The sequence below is a fragment of the Salvelinus alpinus genome, chromosome 3 (assembly GCF_045679555.1).
Source record: "Salvelinus alpinus chromosome 3, SLU_Salpinus.1, whole genome shotgun sequence".
Lineage (NCBI taxonomy): Eukaryota > Metazoa > Chordata > Actinopteri > Salmoniformes > Salmonidae > Salvelinus > Salvelinus alpinus.
This window is the reverse complement of record NC_092088.1, coordinates 92,453,956-92,476,000: the sequence shown is the minus strand read 5'-3', so window position 1 is coordinate 92,476,000 and position 22,045 is coordinate 92,453,956. Positions and strand designations below refer to the sequence as shown.

General features: G+C 43.3%; 2 protein-coding genes across 4 annotated transcripts in view; both read right to left on the bottom strand.

Annotated features, from left to right (window-relative positions):
- LOC139571529 (ABC transporter G family member 20-like) overlaps positions 1-3,624 on the bottom strand; it is a 57,232-nt gene extending 53,608 nt beyond the window's left edge. The window contains exon 1 of one of the 3 annotated variants that reach the window (XM_071394500.1): positions 2,643-3,624. In XM_071394500.1, the coding sequence (XP_071250601.1) occupies positions 2,643-2,789 (147 nt within the window). In that variant the 5' untranslated portion in view covers positions 2,790-3,624. Of the gene's footprint in view, positions 1-1,562; positions 2,087-2,107; positions 2,278-2,642 lie in introns of those variants that run through there. The other 2 variants (XM_071394502.1, XM_071394501.1) reach the window with 2 other exon arrangements.
- A 4,849-nt stretch (positions 3,625-8,473) lies between these two features.
- The window catches only part of LOC139571528 (ABC transporter G family member 23-like), a 39,029-nt gene continuing 25,457 nt past the window's right edge, over positions 8,474-22,045 (bottom strand). Inside the window, exons 12-20 of the mRNA XM_071394499.1 lie at positions 20,368-20,438; positions 19,501-19,550; positions 19,313-19,369; positions 18,895-18,965; positions 18,179-18,267; positions 13,430-13,533; positions 12,949-13,108; positions 12,145-12,249; positions 8,474-10,275 (exon numbers count right to left, since the gene is read on the bottom strand). Of these exons, the coding sequence (XP_071250600.1) occupies positions 10,169-10,275; positions 12,145-12,249; positions 12,949-13,108; positions 13,430-13,533; positions 18,179-18,267; positions 18,895-18,965; positions 19,313-19,369; positions 19,501-19,550; positions 20,368-20,438 (814 nt within the window). The 3' untranslated portion in view covers positions 8,474-10,168. The remainder of the gene's footprint in view (positions 10,276-12,144; positions 12,250-12,948; positions 13,109-13,429; positions 13,534-18,178; positions 18,268-18,894; positions 18,966-19,312; positions 19,370-19,500; positions 19,551-20,367; positions 20,439-22,045) is intronic.

Sequence of the window (22,045 nt, the reverse complement as noted above, 5' to 3'; positions counted from 1 at the left end):
CAGGAAATCCAGGAATCCTCCAACCAGGGAAACCAGGGAATTTGGGGAAAGTTACCTGAATGTTGCAGCCCGAGTAGCAACAGCCGGGGCGGGATGTGAACCGGCGACTATGGTTACGGGGCAAGTGTACTTCCACCTATGTCATTAAGGGTCTCTTTGCAGAAACAGACGCAGTAGCACATACAGGGAAAACACACCAGGCTGTGTTACAAAGGGCACCACCATATTCCATACGTAGTGCACTACCTTTGACCAGAGCCCATATAGGACCCTGGTCAAAAGTAGTGCACTATGTGGAAAATAGGATGCCATTTGGTATGCAGACCAACTAAGGACTTGCTCATTACGGACAACAGAAAATGAACTAAATGACATCTTCTCAGCAACAGCTGCCATGAATCTGTGTCTGTGTTGTGTAGCAGACCTGTGTTGAAATATTATTTGAAAATCATTTCAAATGCTTTCTCTGTGCTTGATTGATCTTGCCTGGTTTAATGGGACCAATAGAATAGTCCCACAACTGTAAACCCTGCTCATCTGGCACTCCAGGCAGGCTAAAGCAAACGCTCAAAGTATTTGAGAGATTTCAAAACAGAATATGAACCCAGGTCTGTTGGTGGCGTGCCTGTAACTTGGTGTGCATTGGATCTAGGTCGTAGAGCAACCCCGACTGGCACCCTATTCCCTACGTAGTACACTACTTTTCACCAAGGCCCATAGGGATATAGTGGTCTATATAGGGAATAGGGTACCATTTGGGACGCACCCTGGGTCAAAATCATCTTTAATCCCTGCCTCCTTTCCCTGGCTTCCCCTGTTTCATTCTCCCTTTCTCTGTGTTGGCTTCCCTGTTCTCCCTCACATAATCCAGCATCTTTCATTCCACCGTGACGAGATTAGAGGGAAACCACTCCGTAATCTGACTCATTTGATCAAGGTCACCTTCTTTGACACAATTCCACATGGCAGCATATGTACAGAACGGTACTATTGTTATAATGGTAATAGCTAGGACATTGTTGTACTGTAATAACATTGTAATATAGGGTATTGATAAGTGAGACATTATAAAGCCTATCTACATAGACAGACGTATTCATTCACTGTCAGGGAATTTGTCCATGGTTCTATTCTTTCTGCTTGAAGTTCAACGTTTTTATTAATCAAATTGCAGACCGCAAATGATCTGAAATAGTTGATATTAACAGATTAAAGACAGTTCACGTTTAAAGAAGCTCCATAAAAATAAGAAAAAGGAAAAAATTATAATTTGAGCCATCCAACCAGATGTTGAAGTAAACTACTGTGTACACCAGATTACTTCAAATGAGAAGAAAAACATTTGGAAGCCAGGTAGGCTACATTTGATGCTTAACGACAAGTGTCACACCGATTCGTCGTTATTATTTCAGATACTCACTGATACTGTACCATACGTTAAACCTACCTAGTCGTTGAAAGAGGGACAACCACAAACTATATAAAAATACGAAAGCACAAGCTGAAGGCTTAATTTAGCCAACTAGGAAAACAACTTGTCCAACATTGTGACAGGGACTCACCTGAAATAGTCCCTCTACTCAAGAAGAAGTCTAGTAGTCTACTGGGGATGAAGATAAACAATGTAGCCACCTGCACTGTAGCCCGTGTGTGAGTCTGCCGAGCCAACAGTGTAGGTAGGCTATATTGCAACGTGGTAGAGCAGGTTGCGTTTCGAGAAGGGAGAAGCCTCTCTCTGGAATAAATGCACCTGTTATTCTACTACTAAATTACATTAACAGAGAATTAGCGAGACAGACTATAAACAAGAAAAACAAACCACGACACTCCTACCACGACACCTTCCTATGATTTCCTTCAGTTTAGGTAGCCTATATACGGCAGCGGGACTCCATCGTAATAAACGGAGCAGCCATATATTCTGTTGTAACGGTAACAGCAAATTCATTTATAGGCGCAATAACGTTCCAACTGGTGCCGGTTCACTCTTTCGTAAAACTGCAGTGCATTTATCCAAAGCTACATTAGCCTGTCTGCTATAATCACAATCCGATACAGAATATAGAACAAGCTTTCACTCTCCAATCCTCTTGTAGGCAAAAACTACCTTACAGAGAGCCTGCCAACTTCCGCTTCACAGCACCTCCAAAACGGAGCATGTCGGACTCTGTCGGTTCGCTCAACTAGCGCATTTAGCCTACAATTGACCATGAATTCGGCAGCGAAAGCGTCATGCATGCGTGACCTGTGATGCGTGTTGGTGCCTGGCTATTTTTATACAACGGTTGGCTACATGCCGGTATAGCCAGCTGCTAGGTTCCCCTGTCATTTCAAATCAATGCTTCTTTTATAAACGCCGCAGTGCACTTCCACTCTGCACCAGACATTCAATTTTTATGCGCACAGGAACGGAATTCAAACACGCGTCTCCTTTTATTCCATCACTATATTTTCCCACATCCTGAGGATGTCCCTATTTACTGGGCCTATAGTGTTTTTTCTGAAATGCTAATTGTCTATGGAGTTATTTCAGCATAGACATATCAGCGTTAGCCGTATTGCATTGTCAGATCTTCCATAAAATACCTCACTAAATAATGCCACCACGAATCCAGCTTTGCCGGCTTACAAACTGTGCATACCTGCTCCTCCATCTCGGTGCATTCGGGCGGTCCTCCTGTCGTCGCAGCATCATCCGCGGCTGCTGCCTCCGTGGCCATGGTCGTCGATTGGCGGGAGATGCATCCAGCCTCAGCCCCCCCAGCAGATGGCCTCTCACTAAAATCCATAGGCTACTATCTCCATCTACTGGCCGTGAAGGAAAGGGAACTAGGAAAGGTGTCTGAAAACAGACCAATACTTTTTTTTATTAGCAAGCATCAAATGCAAACAATACAGGCAATCGTACAAAAATGTATAAACATGTTCAGTAACATCTGACCACACAAAACAGAGACAATTAATTTACATAATATCAACAGAAAAGAGCCTTAGGCCAAATTAAGATTCTGTGTCCGAAAATTTCAGATGAGCCAAAACTTTTTAAAATGGGAGTAGAAAAAAAAACGTGTGCATCAACTATATCGTTTTTGGTCGTCCCTGTCTAAACCGCCCCTCTGTCTGACTGGGACTTCATGTGAGGCTGGTGGGATGTCTCTAAACCGCCCCTCTGTCTGACTGGGACTTCATGTGAGGCTGGTGGGATGTCTCTAAACCGCCCCTCTGTGTGACTGGGACTTCATGTGAGGCTGGTGGGATGTCTCTAAACCGCCCCTCTGTGTGACTGGGACTTCATGTGAGGCTGGTGGGATGTCTCTAAACCGCCCCTCTGTGTGACTGGGACTTCATGTGAGGGTGGTGGGATGTCTCTAAACCGCCCCTCTGTCTGACTGGGACTTCATGTGAGGCTGGTGGGATGTCTCTAAACCGCCCCTCTGTCTGACTGGGACTTCATGTGAGGCTGGTGGGATGTCTCTAAACCGGAGGTATGACATCAGTAGGGCAGGAAGAGGAAGCTGCTGCACCAGATCCGTCTGCATCAGAACCACTGAACCCAACTCTTCCCTGACCCGCAGCCTGCAGAGATGAGAGAGGCCACACTCTAGATAGAGATAGAGAGAGAGGACACACACTCTAGATAGAGATACAGAGAGAGAGGACACACACTCTAGATAGAGATAGAGAGAGAGGACACACACTCTAGATAAAGATAGAGAGAGAGGACACACACTCTAGATAGAGATAGAGAGAGAGGACACACACTCTAGATAGAGATAGAGAGAGACGACACACTCTAGATAGAGATAGAGAGAGAGGCCACACACTCTAGATAGAGATAGAGAGAGAGGCCACACTCTAGATAGAGATAGAGAGAGAGGACACACACTCTAGATAGAGATAGAGAGAGAGGACACACACACTAGATAGAGATAGAGAGAGAGGCCACAGACTCTAGATAGAGATAGAGAGAGAGGACACACACTCTAGATAGAAATATAGAGAGAGGACACACTCTAGATAGAGATAGAGAGAGAGAGGACACACACACTTTGGAATTAAAATATGTCACTCTAAATAGCATCTGCTAAATTACAAAAATGTAATGTGTCCATGTTATTGTGTTACCTAGCCTTTACAGGGCTACCCCTGCCCCTCCAACCAAGCCTTCACAGGGCTACCCCTGCACCTCCAACCTAGCCTTCACAGGGCTACTCCTGCCCCTCCAACAAAGCCTTCATATAGCTACTCGTATGCCCTCTAACCTAGCCCTCACAGGGCTACCCCTGCCCCTCCAGCATAGCCTTCACAGGGCTACAGCTGCCCTTCCAACTAGCCTTCACATGGCTAACCCTATGCCCTCCAACAAAGCCTTCACAGGGCTACTGCCCCTCTAACCAAGCCTTCACAGGGCCTGTCTGCAGCTGTAAATTCAGGAGTGGCCTCCATTGCCACCAAAAGACTCACAAGTAAAGGAAACAGGCACGATGGACAACCATAAGCAAGTAAATGTGTGTCTTACATGTTAGATGCTGGATGCAGCAGTAGGGAGGGCTCCAGTCCTGCCTGTAGTAGCGGAGGGAGCCAGTAGGAGGCGTAGAACAGCTGACTGAGGCCCTCACACAACAGTCCACATAACTCCTCTCCAGTGAGAATGCTCCCATTCGGCTGCTCTGGTCTGGAGAGGCTCCTGCTCGGCTGCTCTGGTCTGGAGAGGCTCCTGCTCGGCTGCTCTGGTCTGGAGAGGCTCCTGCTCGGCTGCTCTGGTCTGGGTATGCCCCTGTGTTTGAGGATGTACTGCATCTCCTCTGATTCACAACAGGTCAGAATGTAGAACCATATCTGTTCTGTATGTGTGTGTGTGTGTGTGTGTGTGTGCGTATGTCTGTTTACCTTAAGAGCAGCCTGATGAAGGCAGGTTCTCTTGGATCCATAGTGTCTTGTGTATGTTCCGTTGACCTCTGACCCTTCCCGGACCAGCAACTCCACCATCTCTGTGTGTCCAGTGTCTACAGCTACACAGACCATCCAATAACATTTGTTGTAAAACTTCTAATAAGGTTGACGAAGTCCTTCCGTTGTGTCTGTGTTACCTGAGTATAGAGGACAGGACATAGAGATGCCGTCAGCTGACTTGTCGGGGGTCAGCGTCTGTTTCAAGGAGGAGTTGGACCACATCCAGGGGTCCATTCTGAGCAGCCATGTACAGCGCCGACTGACCCGCATCTGTCAGTGTTCACGTAGGCAAGGCAACCAAGGGAAGAGCTTGCTGCACCGAGCCAATGGAAAGAGGATCCTCTTTAGCCTATTGAGGTGCACTTTCAGGTGCCAAGTAGGCTCGGGCGGTGTACCATCCATGTGTACCGTATACCGGAGCATTTGGAAAAAGCCACAGGATGTTGTTTTTTTAATACCATCGTAACTATTTATTTTGAAGTCAATTTTAAAACGTTTGAATATTTGTATCTAGTTTTTAAGTGAATACCTGCAGTCAACTTGTGCAATGCATTAGGAGATGAAGGAGATTAAGTTGTTCCCTTCAACTGTCACAATGTTTCATTATGAAGCTTACCGGTCGTCCCCAGTCATGTGCTGTTTGTTTACTCACTGTTGTGCAGCAAAGGCCAGCAGCATACCATCCTGTATCCAACTGCTGCTTGCCTCTGAAGCTAAGAAGGGTCAGTCCCTGGATGGGAGACCAGATGCTGCTGGTCTCCCAGCAGCATTAAACCACATTTCTGTCTCCAACCTATACTAAACCACATTTCTGTCTCCAACCTATACTAAACCACATTTCTGTCTCCAACCTATACTAAACCACATTTCTGTCTCCAACCTATACTAAACCACATTTCTGTCTCCAACCTATACTAAACCACATTTCTGTCTCCAACCTATACTAAACCACATTTCTGTCTCCAACCTATACTAAACCACATTTCTGTCTCCAACCTATACGAAACCACATTTCTGTCTCCAACCTACACTAAACCACATTTCTGACTCCAACCTATACTAAACCACATTTCTGTCTCCAACCTATAAACCACATTTCTGTCTCCAACCTATACTAAACCACATTTCTGTCTCCAACCTACACTAAACCACATTTCTGACTCCAACCTATACTAAACCACATTTCTGTCTCCAACCTATAAACCACATTTCTGTCTCCAACCTATACTAAACCACATTTCTGTCTCCAACCTACACTAAACCACATTTCTGTCTCCAACCTATACTAAACCACATTTCTGTCTCCAACCTATACTAAACCACATTTCTGTCTCCAACCTATACTAAACCTCATTTCTGTCTCCAACCTATAAACCACATTTCTGTCTCCAACCTATACTAAACCACATTTCTGTCTCCAACCTATACTAAACCTCATTTCTGTCTCCAACCTATAAACCACATTTCTGTCTCCAACCTATACTAAACCACATTTCTGTCTCCAACCTATACTAAACCACATTTCTGTCTCCAACCTATACTAAACCACATTTCTGTCTCCAACCTATACTAAACCACATTTCTGTCTCCAACCTATACTAAACCACATTTCTGTCTCCAACCTACACTAAACCACATTTCTGACTCCAACCTATACTAAACCACATTTCTGTCTCCAACCTATAAACCACATTTCTGTCTCCAACCTATACTAAACCACATTTCTGTCTCCAACCTACACTAAACCACATTTCTGTCTCCAACCTATACTAAACCACATTTCTGTCTCCAACCTATACTAAACCACATTTCTGTCTCCAACCTATACTAAACCTCATTTCTGTCTCCAACCTATAAACCACATTTCTGTCTCCAACCTATACTAAACCACATTTCTGTCTCCAACCTATACTAAACCTAATTTCTGTCTCCAACCTATAAACCACATTTCTGTCTCCAACCTATACTAAACCACATTTCTGTCTCCAACCTATACTAAACCACATTTCTGTCTCCAACCTATACTAAACCACATTTCTGTCTCCAACCTATACTAAACCACATTTCTGTCTCCAACCTATACTAAACCACATTTCTGTCTCCAACCTACACTAAACCACATTTCTGTCTCCAACCTATACTAAACCACATTTCTGTCTCCAACCTATACTAAACCACATTTCTGTCTCCAACCTATACTAAACCACATTTCTGTCTCCAACCTATACTAAACCACATTTCTGTCTCCAACCTATACTAAACCACATTTCTGTCTCCAACCTATACTAAACCACATTTCTGTCTCCAACCTATACTAAACCACATTTCTGTCTCCAACCTATACTAAACCACATTTCTGTCTCCAACCTATACTAAACCACATTTCTGTCTCCAACCTACACTAAACCACATTTCTGTCTCCAACCTATACTAAACCACATTTCTGTCTCCAACCTATACTAAACCACATTTCTGTCTCCAACCTATACTAAACCACATTTCTGTCTCCAACCTATACTAAACCACATTTCTGTCTCCAACCTATACTAAACCACATTTCTGTCTCCAACCTATACTAAACCACATTTCTGTCTCCAACCTACACTAAACCACATTTCTGTCTCCAACCTATACTAAACCACATTTCTGTCTCCAACCTATACTAAACCACATTTCTGTCTCCAACCTATACTAAACCACATTTCTGTCTCCAACCTATACTAAACCACATTTCTGTCTCCAACCTATACTAAACCACATTTCTGTCTCCAACCTATACTAAACCACATTTCTGTCTCCAACCTATACTAAACCACATTTCTGTCTCCAACCTATACTAAACCACATTTCTGTCTCCAACCTATACTAAACCACATTTCTGTCTCCAACCTACACTAAACCACATTTCTGTCTCCAACCTATACTAAACCACATTTCTGTCTCCAACCTATACTAAACCACATTTCTGTCTCCAACCTATACTAAACCACATTTCTGTCTCCAACCTATACTAAACCACATTTCTGTCTCCAACCTATACTAAACCACATTTCTGTCTCCAACCTATACTAAACCACATTTCTGTCTCCAACCTATACTAAACCACATTTCTGTCTCCAACCTACACTAAACCACATTTCTGTCTCCAACCTATACTAAACCACATTTCTGTCTCCAACCTATACTAAACCACATTTCTGTCTCCAACCTATACTAAACCACATTTCTGTCTCCAACCTATACTAAACCACATTTCTGTCTCCAACCTATACTAAACCACATTTCTGTCTCCAACCTATACTAAACCACATTTCTGTCTCCAACCTATACTAAACCACATTTCCTACACATCTGCTTAATATCGGGTCTTTCACAACAACTAACATAAATCAGTGTAACAAACACAGGGTAATTAGTTTGCTTGTGTCAGCAAGAACATTACTGTTATTCTCCAGGCTTCTTATATTGTTCCACTTCTTCCAGTTGCCAGGACAACAAACTGCTTATTTTTAGTCTGATATGCCTAGTTGTCTTTTTTATTTTATTGTTAAAAAAATACCCATATAGAAAAACAACCAGAGTACACAAGAGAGAATCCACACATGGCAAACAACAGTCAGGGTAATACAGCCCATACATTATGTAAACACCTTGTTACTACATTCAAACTTTTGGTTGTTTTCTTGTTATCAGAAGAAGAAATGTTGTTTATATATTGTTCAATTTCATTCTCAAAAGTAGTAAAGAGGTTTTTGACTCAGTCATTTACATTTATGAATATGGAATTGAGCTAAAATAACAATGAGGTTGATTTAAGAAGAAAGACTTTGCTATACTTTTAAAACCAAATATCACATTTTCAAGTAGAAGGGGAAATGTTTATGATCGAAAACAATATCCAGATATCTTGCCACAGCTTCCTGGTTTAAGAGCAATACCAAACTAAATGTGAAGCAGTCTCCTGTTGATCATTACAGAAGGTACAAGAAACATCAATGTATTTTTTTAACTTCAAGAAACTTTTTAAGTAGGGCAGCACTTGTGGATTCATTTATATTAAACTTCGTTAATCTTATTAGTTAAAAGAAACTCCTGAGAAAGAGACCAAACATTTTCCCAATGAATTTTTCTTAAAAGGGCATTCTAGAAAGTCATGACATATGGGACAGAAACAACACATATGCCTAGTTTGCCTGACTACCCCAAATAATTTCTCTGGCCAAAAGCTACGCCATGCCCACGGACGTTAGTTCCTTCTCCGCAATGAAGTATGTAGCGAACATAGAGCAGCGGAAGAATTCAGTTTGAGTTGTCAGGCAACCTAGTTGTGCGTTTGAAAATAAGTCTAATGAGGCTATGCATTTTTGTAGGCAATTACATTTTTGTAGGCATTAACATTTTTGTAGGCATTAACATTTTTGTAGGCAATTGAATTGTTTTATGTCCTGGACAGTGTTGAAGTCAAAAGGATACATTGAAATGCCCCTCAAGTATCTTGTTTTGTCCTTTTTAGTTTTGAGTTTTCATTCAAAATTCAAAGCATCCTGAATACACCTGAATTGTGATTGAATTCCCCCTGGACATAGGCCTAAGCCTCCTAGGAGTCCTCAGAACTGATCAATTAACAGCTGCTTTCACAAAAAAGCATTCCCCTTCTTAACTTTTAACAATTCGACCCTTGTGTAACCAGTACAACAAATCTCCTACATAAAACACCTGTGCAACCAATGCAATAATGGCAATTAACAATCAACAATATGCAAAGCAGTATCGGGAAAACACACTAACATTACAGACTTATAACGGCAGTACAGTAGAATCCTGCTGTAAACGTATTATACCCATTCATGTTATTGTCCACAATAACAGTCCTCAGACGATGATCACTCTTCTGACGGTGATTACACTTCATAACACCTGAGTGGGTGGGTGCAGTGTCCAGACGCACATTTCAGGCATTCTGATTGGTTTGTGAGTGACAAATAGATAGGTTGAGTTGCCAAACTAACGTGACTGAAGGGGAAAGTTACCCTATCTGCACTGACCCTACACACACTCACTAGACTATATACACACACCATATACACACTCACTAGACTATATATACACACACCATATACACACTCACTTACACACATCACATTGACACTCCCACACAAAACCCTCACACACTCACATACACTACATAGGCACACATCTTCCCTGGGCAGGCGTCTCACATCCTCAGCTTGAGGATGACGATGGCCAGGATGACGAAGAATGTGTTCCAGCCCAGGGTGACAACAAAGCCTCGCCACACTATCATCCTGGAGAGACCCCAGCCTGAGGGAGAGACAAGATAAGATGGTGTCTTTCTCTCTGTGTGTGTGAGAGAGAGAGTTTGTGTGTGTGTGTGTGTGTTTGTACTGTGATGTGAAGATGAGACAGAGAGACAGACAGACAGACAGACAGACAGAGAGAGCAGGATATCTCCCCTCCACTGTGAGCTCGGGACTATGTTGTGTATGTATGTATGTATGTATGTATGTATGTATGTATGTATGTATGTATGTATGTATGTATGTATGTATGTATGTATGTATGTATATATGTATGTATGTATGTATGTACAGTATGTACAGTATGTGTGTATGTCTGTGTGTATGTATGTAAACTCAGCAAAAAAAGAAACTTTCCTTTTTCAGGACCTTGTCTTTCAAAGATAATTTGTAAAAATACAAATAACTTCACAGATCTTCATTGTAAAGGGTTTAAACACTGTTTCCCCATGCTTGTTCAATGAACCATAAACAATTAATGAACATGAACCCGTGGAACGGTCGTTAAGACACTAACAGCTTACAGACGGTAGGCAATTAAGGTCACAAAACTTAGGACACTAAAGAGGCCTTTCTACTGACTCTGAAAAACAACAAAGAAAGATGCCCAGGGTCCCTGCTCATCTGCGTGAACGTGCCTTAGGCATGCTGCAAGGAGGCATGAGGACTGCAGATGTGGCCAGGGCAAAAAATTGCAATGTCAGTACTGTGAGACGCCTAAGACAGCGCTACAGGGAGACTGGACGGACAGCTGATCATCCTCGCAGTGGCAGACCACATGTAACAACACCTGCACAGGATCGGTACATCCGAACATCACCCCTGCAGGAGAGGTACAGGATGGCAACAACAACTGCCCGAGTTACACCAGGAACGCACAATCCCTCCATCAGTGCTCAGACTGAACGCAATAGGCTGAGAGAGGCTGGACTGAGGGCTTGTAGGCCTGTTGTAAGGCAGGTCCTCACCTCGCCTATGGGCACAAACCCACCGTCGCTGGACCAGACAGGACTGGCAAAAAGTGTTCTTCACTGACGAGTCGCGGTTTTGTCTCACCAGGAGTGATGGTCGGATTCGCGATTCATCGAAGGAATGAGTGTTACACCGAGGCCTGTACTCTGGAGCGGGATCGATTTGGAGGTGGAGGATCTGTCATGGTCTGGGGCGGTGTGTCACAGCATCATCGGAATGAGCTTGCTGTCGTTGCAGGCAATCTCAACGCTATGCGTTACAGGGAAGACATCCTCCTCCCTCATGTGGTACCCTTCCTGCAGGCTCATCCTGACATGACCCTCCAGCATGACAATGCCACCAGCCATACTGCTCGTTCTGTGTGTGATTTCCTGCAAGACAGGAATGTCAGTGTTCTGCCATCGAAGAGCCCGGATCTAAATCCCATTGAGCACGTCTGGGACCTGTTGGATCGGAGGGTGAGGGCTAGGGCCATTCCCTCCAGAAATGTCTGGGAACTTGCAGGTGCATTGGTGGAAGAGTGAGGTAACATCTCACAGCAAGAACTGGCAAATCTGGTGCAGTCCACGAGGAGGAGATGCACTGCAGTACTTAATGCAGCTGGTGGCCACAGCAGATACTGACTGTTACTTTTGATTTTGACCTTTGTTCAGGGACACATTATTTCATTTCTGTTAGTCACATGTCTGTGGAACTTGTTCAGTTTATGTCTCAGTTGTTGAATCTTGTTATGTTCATACACATATTTACACATGTTAAGTTTGCTGAAAATAAACACAGTTGACAGTGAGAGGACGTTTTTTTGTGGTTGCTGAGTTTATGTACAGTATTTATATTTGTGTGTGTGTGTGTGTGTGTCTGTGTGTGTGTGTCTGCGTGTGTGTGTGTGTGTGTGTGTTACCTCTGTACATGATGCATCGCAGGGCTTCAGAAGCATAGGTCTGGGGCAGGGCCAGACTGATGTAACGTAGTGGATAGGGGATGCACTCCACAGGCCAGATTATACCTGTAGAGAGAGGAGGAAAGAGAGAGACTTAGAGAAACAGAGAGTCTTAGAGAAAGAGAGTGTGAGATGTGTGTGTGTGTGCTGTTCTTCTTTGTGAGGCTCAGAAGACAGAGACATATCCTAAACTGATCTGCTTTGGCAACATGGATTTTCTTCCAATAAAGTGTTATTTTCAGAAAGAGTAATTGGACTGAACTGAATAGGATTTAATTCAACTTTATTGAGAGAACATGGAAGACACTATTGTAGTTTGGCATAGTTACAGAAGTCAACCCCCCTAAAACGTACCAAACACTATTGAGGTAAAAGACAGTGTGTGTGTGTGTGTGTGTGTGTGTGTGTGTGTGTGTGTGTGTGTGTGTGTGTGTGTGTGTGTGTGTGTGTGTGTGTGTGTGTGTGTCTCTGTGTGCTAGCGTATGTACGTGTGTCCGTGTGTGAGTGTGTGACCACTGAGATTGAGGTAAAAGACAGTGTGTGAGCGTGTGTGTCTCTGTGCGTCCTTATGTGAGTGTGTGACGTACCACTGACGATGAGGTTGAGGTAAGAGACAGTGTGTGTGTGTCTCTGTGTGTCCGTGTGTGAGTGTGTGACGTACCACTGACGATGAGGTTGAGGTAAAAGACAGTGTGTGAGTGTGTGAAGTACCACTGACGATGAGGTTGAGGTAAAAGACAGTGTGTGTGTGTGTATGTGACGTACCACTGACGATGAGGTTGGGGTAGAATATACCAAGGGCAGCTTGGGTGGCGTTCTGTTCGTCATCGATGGCGGATGAGATGACCAGACCAAAGGAAGTGCCTGTTATGCCCTGCAGCACGATCAGAGCTATAACCAACACCAGGTTCCCCTCATTAGGGATCTGGAGGGAGGGAGGGAGAGAGGCGGAGGAGGGGGAGAAGGACGAAGAGAGAGAGGACAGGGATTGGAGAAGGAGAGAGTAAAAAGTGAGAAAGACAGCAAAGGAGGGATGGTAACAAGAGAGGGGAAGGTGAAAGTGCATGTCATGTTATTCAATGATATAGTGTCTGTTGCATAAGGGTCTGACTCTTTCTATTGTCACAATACAGAGACCTGTGTGTGTGTGTGTGTGTGTGTGTGTGTGTGTGTGTGTGTGTGTGTGTGTGTGTGTGTGTGTGTGTGTGTGTGTGTGTGTGTGTGTGTGTGTGTGTGTGTGTGTTACCTTAAAGACAAGCAGCATTAAGATCAGTAGTAGAATGATCTGGACACTGATGATAATCAGCTGGGAGATGAGATACGCCAGCACGGTCTCCATTGAACTCACACCTGGAGAGAGAGACAGTACACTGTGGCTAAATATTTAACCATGGTTACTGATCAAAACCTTAGAAAAACCTTGACAAAGTACAGGCTCAGTGAGCACAGCCTTGCCATCGAGAAGGGTAGACACAGGAAAATCTGGCTCCCTGTAGAGGAAAGGCTGTGAAACCACTGCACAACAGCAGAACCTGAGACGGAGCTGCATTTCCTGACAAAATGTAAAAAATATAAAACAATTAGAGAGAGTCATTTCCTCAAATTTGAAACTCTTATTCAAGGTTTCAAAGACCTCTCTGATGAGGATCTACTGTATGTTTATTGTTATTGTTGAATGTATAGTTATTTTGGCACTTGGTTATTGTTGTTACTGTTGTCCCTTTGACAATTTTGATTCTCATTTTTATTTTTTATATTGTAAATATCCAAAATAAGCTTTGGCAATATGTACATTGTTACGTCATGCCAATAAAGCAAATTGAATTGAATTGAGAGAGAGGGAGAGAGTGAGAATGAGGAATAGAGAGAAAGAGGAATAGAGAGAAAGAGAGAGAGTAAGGAGAGAGAGAAAAGAAGAGGGAGAGGTAGAGAGAGAGAGAGCGAAGAGAGAGAGAGAGAGAGAGATCAAGAGAGACAGAGAGAGGATAGGAAGAACATAGAGGAAAATGTGGGGCCCATGGTGATTTAGCTAAATAGTCAATTATTGGACTGACCCTATCAGCACTGATCCTATCTGCACTGAGCCTATCTGCACTGAGCCTATCTGCACTGAGCCTATCTGCACTGAGCCTATCTGCACTGAGTCTATCTGCACTGAGCCTATCTGCACTGAGCCTATCTGCACTGAGCCTATCAGCACTGACCGTGCACACACTCACTAGACTATATATACACACTCACACACACTACATTGACACTCCCACACAGAACCCAAACACACTCACATACACTACATAAACACACACACACACACACATTAGACACAACGCATACCGAAACAACAAACACACATTCACATATAGTACCAGTCAAAAATGTGTACACACCTATTCATTAAAGGGGTTTTCTTTATTTTTACTATTTTTACTCAATTTTTTGGAAGACATCAAAACTATGAAATAACACATATGGAATCATGTCGTAAACAGAAAAGTGTTAAACAAATCAAAATATATTTTATATTTGAGATTCTTCAAAGTAGCCATCCTCTGCCAAATATCAAAAATCAAATCAAATGTATTTATATAGCCCTTCTTACATCAGCTGATATCTCAAAGTGCTGTACAGAAACCCAGCCTAAAACCCCAAACAGCAAGCAATGCAGGTGTAGAAGCACGGTGGCTAGGAAAAACTCCCTAGAAAGGCCAAAACCTAGGAAGAAACCTAGAGAGGAACCAGGCTATGAGGGGTGGCCAGTCCTCTTCTGGCTGTGAGATTATAACAGAACATGGCCAAGATGTTCAAATGTTCATAAATGACCAGCATGGTAAAATAATAATAATCACAGTAGTTGTCGAGGGTGCAGCAAGTCAGCACCTCAGGAGTAAATTTCAGTTGGCTTTTCATAACCGATCATTAAGAGTATCTCTACCGCTCCTGCTGTCTCTAGAGAGTTGAAAACAGCAGGTCTGGGACAGGTAGCACATCCGGTGAACAGGTCAGGGTTCCATAGCCGCAGGCAGAACAGTTGAAACTGGAGCAGCAGCACAGCCAGGTGGACTGGGGACAGCAAGGAGTCATCATGCCAGGTAGTCCTGAGGCATGGTCCTAGGGTTCTAAGAAAGAGAGAAAGAGAGAATTAGAGAGAGCATACTTAAATTGACACAGGACACCTGATAAGACAGGAGAAGTACTCCAGATATAACAAACTGACCCTAGCCCCCCGACACAAACTACTGCAGCATAAATACTGGAGGCTGAGACAGGAGGGGTCAGGAGACACTGTGGCCCCATCCAATGATACCCCCGGACAGGGCCAAACAGGAAGGATATAACCCCACCCACTTTGCCAAAGCACAGCCCCCACACCACTAGAGGGATATCTTCAACCACCAACTTACCATCCTGAGACAAGGCCGAGTATAGCCCACAAACATCTCCGCCACGGCACAACCCAAGGGAGGGCGCCAACCCAGACAGGAAGATCACATCAGTGACTCAACCCACTCAAGTGACGCACCCCTCCTAGGGACGGCATGGAAGAGCACCAGTAAGCCAGTGACTCAGCCCCTGCAATATGGTTAGAGGCAGAGAATCCCAGTGGAGAGAGGGGAACCGGCCAGGCAGAGACAGCAAGGGCGGTTCGTTGTTCCAGAGCCTTTCCGTTCACCTTCACACTCCTGGGCCAGACTACAATCAATCATATGACCCACTGAAGAGATGAGTCTTCAGTAAAGACTTAAAAGTTGAGACCGAGTCTGCGTCTCTCACATGGGTAGGCAGACCATTCCATAAAAACGGAGATCTATAGGAGAAAGCCCTGCCTCCAGCTGTTTGCTTAGAAATTCTAGGGACAATTAGGAGGCCTGCGTCTTGTGACCGTAGCGTACGTCTAGGTATATACGGCAGGACCAAATCGGAAATATAGGCAGGAGCAAGCCCATGTAATGCTTTGTAGGTTAGCAGTAAAACCTTGAAATCAGCCCTAGCCTTAACAGGAAGCCAGTGTAGGGAGGCTAGCACTGGAGTAATATGATACAAATTTGGGGTTCTAGTCAGGATTCTAGCAGCCGTGTTTAGCACTAACTGAAGTTTATTTAGTGCTTTATCCGGGTAGCCGGAAAGTAGTGCATTGCAGTAGTCTAACCTAGAAGTAACAAAAGCATGGATACATTCTTCTGCATCATTTTTGGACAGAAAGTTTCTGATTTTTGCAATGTTACGTAGATGGAAAAAAGCTGTCCTTGAAACAGTCTTGATATGTTCGTCAAAAGAGAGATCAGGGTCCAGCGTAACGCCGAGGTCCTTCACAGTTTTATTTGAGACGACTGTACAACCATCAAGATGAATTGTCAGATTCAACAGAAGATCTCTTTGTTTCTTGGGACCTAGAACAAGCATCTCTGTTTTGTCCGAGTTTAAAAGTACAACGTTTTCAGCCATCCACTTCCTTATGTCTGAAACACAGGCTTCTAGCGAGGGCAATTTTGGGGCTTCACCATGTTTCATTGAAATGTACAGCTGTGTGTCATCCGCATAGCAGTGAAAGTTAACATTATGTTTTCGAATGACATCCCCAAGAGGTAAAATATATAGTGAAAACAATAGTGGTCCTAAAATGGAACCTTGAGGAACACCGAAATGTACAGTTGATTTGTCAGAGGACAAACCATTCACAGAGACAAACTGATATCTTTCCGACAGATAAGATCTAAACCAGGCCAGAACTTGTCCGTGTAGACCAATTTGGGTTTCCAATCTCTCCAAAAGAATGTGGTGATCGATGGTATCAAAGGCAGCACTAAGGTCTAGGAGCACGAGGACAGATGCAGAGCCTCGGTCTGACGCCATTAAAAGGTCATTTACCACCTTCACAAGTGCAGTCTCAGTGCTATGATGGGGTCTAAAACCAGACTGAAGCATTTCGTATACATTGTTTACTCTACAGAAAATGACCATGGTGATGAATCAACTAGTTTTATGCACTGTTATCATGTAGTTAGGAGTAGACACTTGGCTGTTGTCAGAATAATTAATGCGGTAGTCTTCCAACATGGCCGCCAGGAGGCGTCGTACGTCAACTGCAAGCCCTCTATAGTGCACTATGGGCTCAGATCATCATCCGTGTACTGACCAGTATTGACCACTAGGGGGAGATGGCGGATTATTCTGATCAAAATCTAATCACATTGTATTTGTCACATGCACGTAACTGGTGTACACTATTGTGATATGTTTGCTTATGAGCCCTTCCCAACATGTGTATGCAGAATAAATAAAAAAATAATACAAATAAAAAATATAATTAAATATACTGAACAAAAATATAAAAGCAACATGCAAACATTTCTACGATTTTACTGAGTTACAGTTCATAACAGTTCATAGGAAATCAGTTCATAGGAAATCAGTCAATTGAAATAAATTCATTAGGCCCTAATCTATGGATTTCACATCACTGGGCAGAGGTGCAGCCATGCGTGGGCCTGGGAAGGCATGGGAGTTACAACGATAAATACATCAAGATAACTAACTAGCTAATATGAAGCTAGCAAACTGGTGATATTTAATTCACCTAGCTAGCTACAGTATGTAAAGTTAGGTAACTAGCTAACATTACGTTAGCAGCTAATTTGAGTTAGCCTGCACACTTCGTTTCGGTAGCAAGCTAGCTAATAATATAATTTTCAACATATATTTACTTACTTGAATAGGTTCTCCCACTGACTCTGTTTTCTTGGTCCTTAGAAATAATGGGAAATCTTCCTGAAGTTTCCGGTGGTAACAAAACGCAGCCAGCCATGTGGTTGGTTGGAGGGCTTTCATCAGCCTTCAGTTTGGTCTTCCAACATGGGGGTTGCTAGGTGACTTGTGACGTACTTGCAAGCCCTCTATAGGATGCTGTTTGGGACGCTCAGCCCAGGTCAAAATGTAAGCACTAAATAGGGAATAGGGTGCCATTTTGTTACGCACTGTGTGAACTTTGACCTCTTACCTGAGACCCAGCACCTTTCCATTAGCCCCTCCTTCCTCTCTATCACGAAGGACAGAGCCGTCAAGCCCACTGCCAGGTAGAAAGTGATGCTGTGTAGAGAGAGGGGAGAATGAGGGAGAGAGAGAAGAAGGGAAGGGAGAGAATGAGGGGGAGCGAGAAGGAGGGAGGGGGAGCGAGAAGGAGGGAGACGGGAGGGGGAGAGAGGAGGGAGAGGGTAGAATGAGGGAGGGAGAGAGAGGAGGGAGAGGGTAGAATGAGGGAGGGAGAGAGAGGAGGGAGGGAGTAGAATGAGGGAGGGAGAGAGAGGAGGGAGGGGGTAGAATGAGGGAGGGAGAGAGAGGAGGGAGGGGGTAGAATGAGGGAGGGAGAGAGGGGGAAAATAAGAGGATAAATTGAGAGAATAAAAAGAGGAAACATGAGGAAGTTATATGGAGTAGAGAGAGACAAGAGAGAGAGAGACAGGAGAGAGAGAGAGCGAGACAGGAGAGAGAGACAGAAAGAGAGAGAGAGAGAGACAAGAGAGAGAGAGCGAGAGACAGGAGAGAGAGAGAGAGAGACAAGAGCGAGAGAGAAACAGAAAGAGAGAGAGACAGAAAGAGAGAGAGAGACAGAAAGAGAGAGAGAGCAAGAGGAGGGAAACCATAAGACATACAGTATCTTAACAGATAATCATCTTTGTCTCAGTAAAGCTGACTATGTTCAGACTGAATCTCCACCTCAGAACGGCTCCTGGTGTCACAAACGTGGTGAAGTCTGAGTCCATGCTGCCATAGATGGGCTCCTCAAACTGGAAAGAGAAACGGGACAAAGAGAAATAGTGAGCAAAAGGTGTTAAAAAATGACAAATGTGACACAGATTTGGTAAGTGAAATATTTCCCCCCTATGCATAGTACATCTGTGTATTCATCAGGAAGGGATCAATCATTTGTATACGTTCAACAATACTGGTTACATTGAGGTCTTGGGAAGACAACAGCTTGTCTATATCAGACACTAGCAAGGCTAGTAGATGTGGACGGCAGAATAATATCAACACAGGGCCTGCTTCCCAAATGACACAGAGGACACTACTTTTGACCACGGCCCTATGGACCATTTGGGACGTAACCAGGGTTTTAAGGGGATTGTCGTACCTTGACAGGAAGAGAGAGCAGGTAAGACCTGCTACTCATCTTATACTGGACAAAACCCTGAGGAGGGAACAGAGAGGCAGGAGCCATATGAATAATAACACTAACACTCTCAGAAGTCAAATAACTCTTCCAAAACACTATCATTCGGACCCTAATGACAAAACAAAGAAAAGGGTGTACTGGTGTACCTCAAAGGCATCTTTAATTTTTTTCTGAAGCATTAAGGCGATTTGTCGATCTGGAGAAAATACATTAAAAGGTTAAAACAATGTCACCATAAGTTTAACTATTATCACATGAAAAATGTTTGATCTATTTCAATGATTTGAACGTTTACAGTATTTGGATTAAAACAGTGTTCTAATCTATTCAGATCTATTCTATTCTATCGGCATTCTATTATATTCTAACAGTGTTCTATTCAGATCTATTCTATTCTATCGGCATTCTATTCTTACAGTGTTCTATTCTATTCAGGTCTATTCTATTCTAACAGTGTTCTATTCTATCGGCATTCTATTCTATTCTAACAGTGTTCTACTCTATTCAGATCTATTCTATTCTAACAGTGTTCTATTCTATTCAGATCTATTCTATTCTAACAGTGTTCTATTCTATTCAGATCAACTATATTCTATCAGTATTCTATCAGTGTTCTATTCTATTCAGATCTATTCTATCGGCATTCTATTATATTCTAACAGTGTTCTATTCTATTCAGATCTATTCTATTCTATCGGCATTCTATTCTAACAGTGTTCTATTCTATTCAGGTCTATTCTATTCTAAAAGTGTTCTATTCTATTCAGATCTATTCTATTCTAAAAGTGTTCTATTCTATTCAGATCAACTATATTCTATCAGTATTCTATCAGTGTTCTATTCTATTCAGATCTATTCTATCGGCATTCTATTATATTCTAACAGTGTTCTATTCTATTCAGATCTATTCTATTCTAACAGTGTTCTAATCTAGCGGTATTGTATTCTGCTCTATTTAAAGGTACATTCTGGAACACTGTCACACGCCAACAGACTGCGGAGTGAGAGCTTACTGGTCAGGTCCAACCAGACGTGCACCGACCCTCCATCCACTACCTCCTTAGAGACCTGGCGCTGGATCATCCTGTATAACACAACACACACCACAGAGCAAACATGATACAGTAAGGATCCTGTATAATACAACACACACCACAGAGACATGATACAGTAAGGATCCTGTATAATACAACACACACCACAGAGACATGATACAGTAAGGATCCTGTATAATACAACACACACCACAGAGACATGATACAGTAAGGATCCTGTATAATACAACACACACCACAGAGACATGATACAGTATGGATCCTGTATAATACAACACACACCACAGAGACACGATACAGTAAGGATCCTGTATAATACAACACGCACCACAGAGACATGATACAGTAAGGATCCTATATAATACAACACACACCACAGAGACATGATACAGTAAGGATCCTGTATAATACAACACACACCACAGAGCAAACATGATACAGTAAGGATCCTGTATAATACAACACACACCACAGAGACATGATACAGTAAGGATCCTGTATAATACAACACACACCACAGAGACATGATACAGTAAGGATCCTGTATAATACAACACACACCACAGAGCAAACATGATACAGTAAGGATCCTGTATAATACAACACACACCACAGAGACATGATACAGTAAGGATCCTGTATAATACAACACACACCACAGAGACATGATACAGTAAGGATCCTGTATAATACAACACACACCACAGAGACATGATACAGTAAGGATCCTGTATAATACAACACACACCACAGAGACATGATACAGTAAGGATCCTGTATAATACAACACACACCACAGAGCAGACATGATACAGAACACTGTGTGTGTGCATGCAGTAAGCTACCTGGTCGGCCTGATCAACAGGCAAGACCAGACTTTCCACTTCACGGCTGATGTAAGACACACACACACACACACACACACACACACACACACACACACACACACACACACACACACACACACACACACACACACACACACACACACACACACACACACACACACACACACACACACACACACACACACGCACACACACACACACGTACGTGAAGAGGCATCCATGCAGATGCACACTGTCACAGAGACATACTGGTGACTGTAGTGCTGTGATTGGCTCCTGATGATATCACTGTACCCTTCCTCACCACAGATAGACATACTGGTGACTGTAGTGCTGTGATTGGTTCCTGAAGATATCACTGTACCCTTCCTCACCACAGATAGACATACTGGTGACTGTAGTGATGTGATTGGCTCCTGAAGATATCACTGTACCCTTCCTCACCACAGATAGACATACTGGTGACTGTAGTGCTGTGATTGGTTCCTGAAGATATCACTGTACCCTTCCTCACCACAGATAGACATACTGGTGACTGTAGTGATGTGATTGGCTCCTGAAGATATCACTGTACCCTTCCTCACCCCAGATAGACATATTGGTGACTGTAGTGCTGTGATTGGTTCCTGAAGATATCACTGTACCCTTCCTCACCACAGATAGACATACTGGTGACTGTAGTGCTGTGATTGGTTCCTGAAGATATCACTGTACCCTTCCTCACCACAGATAGACATACTGGTGACTGTAGTGCTGTGATTGGCTCCTGAAGATATCACTGTACCCTT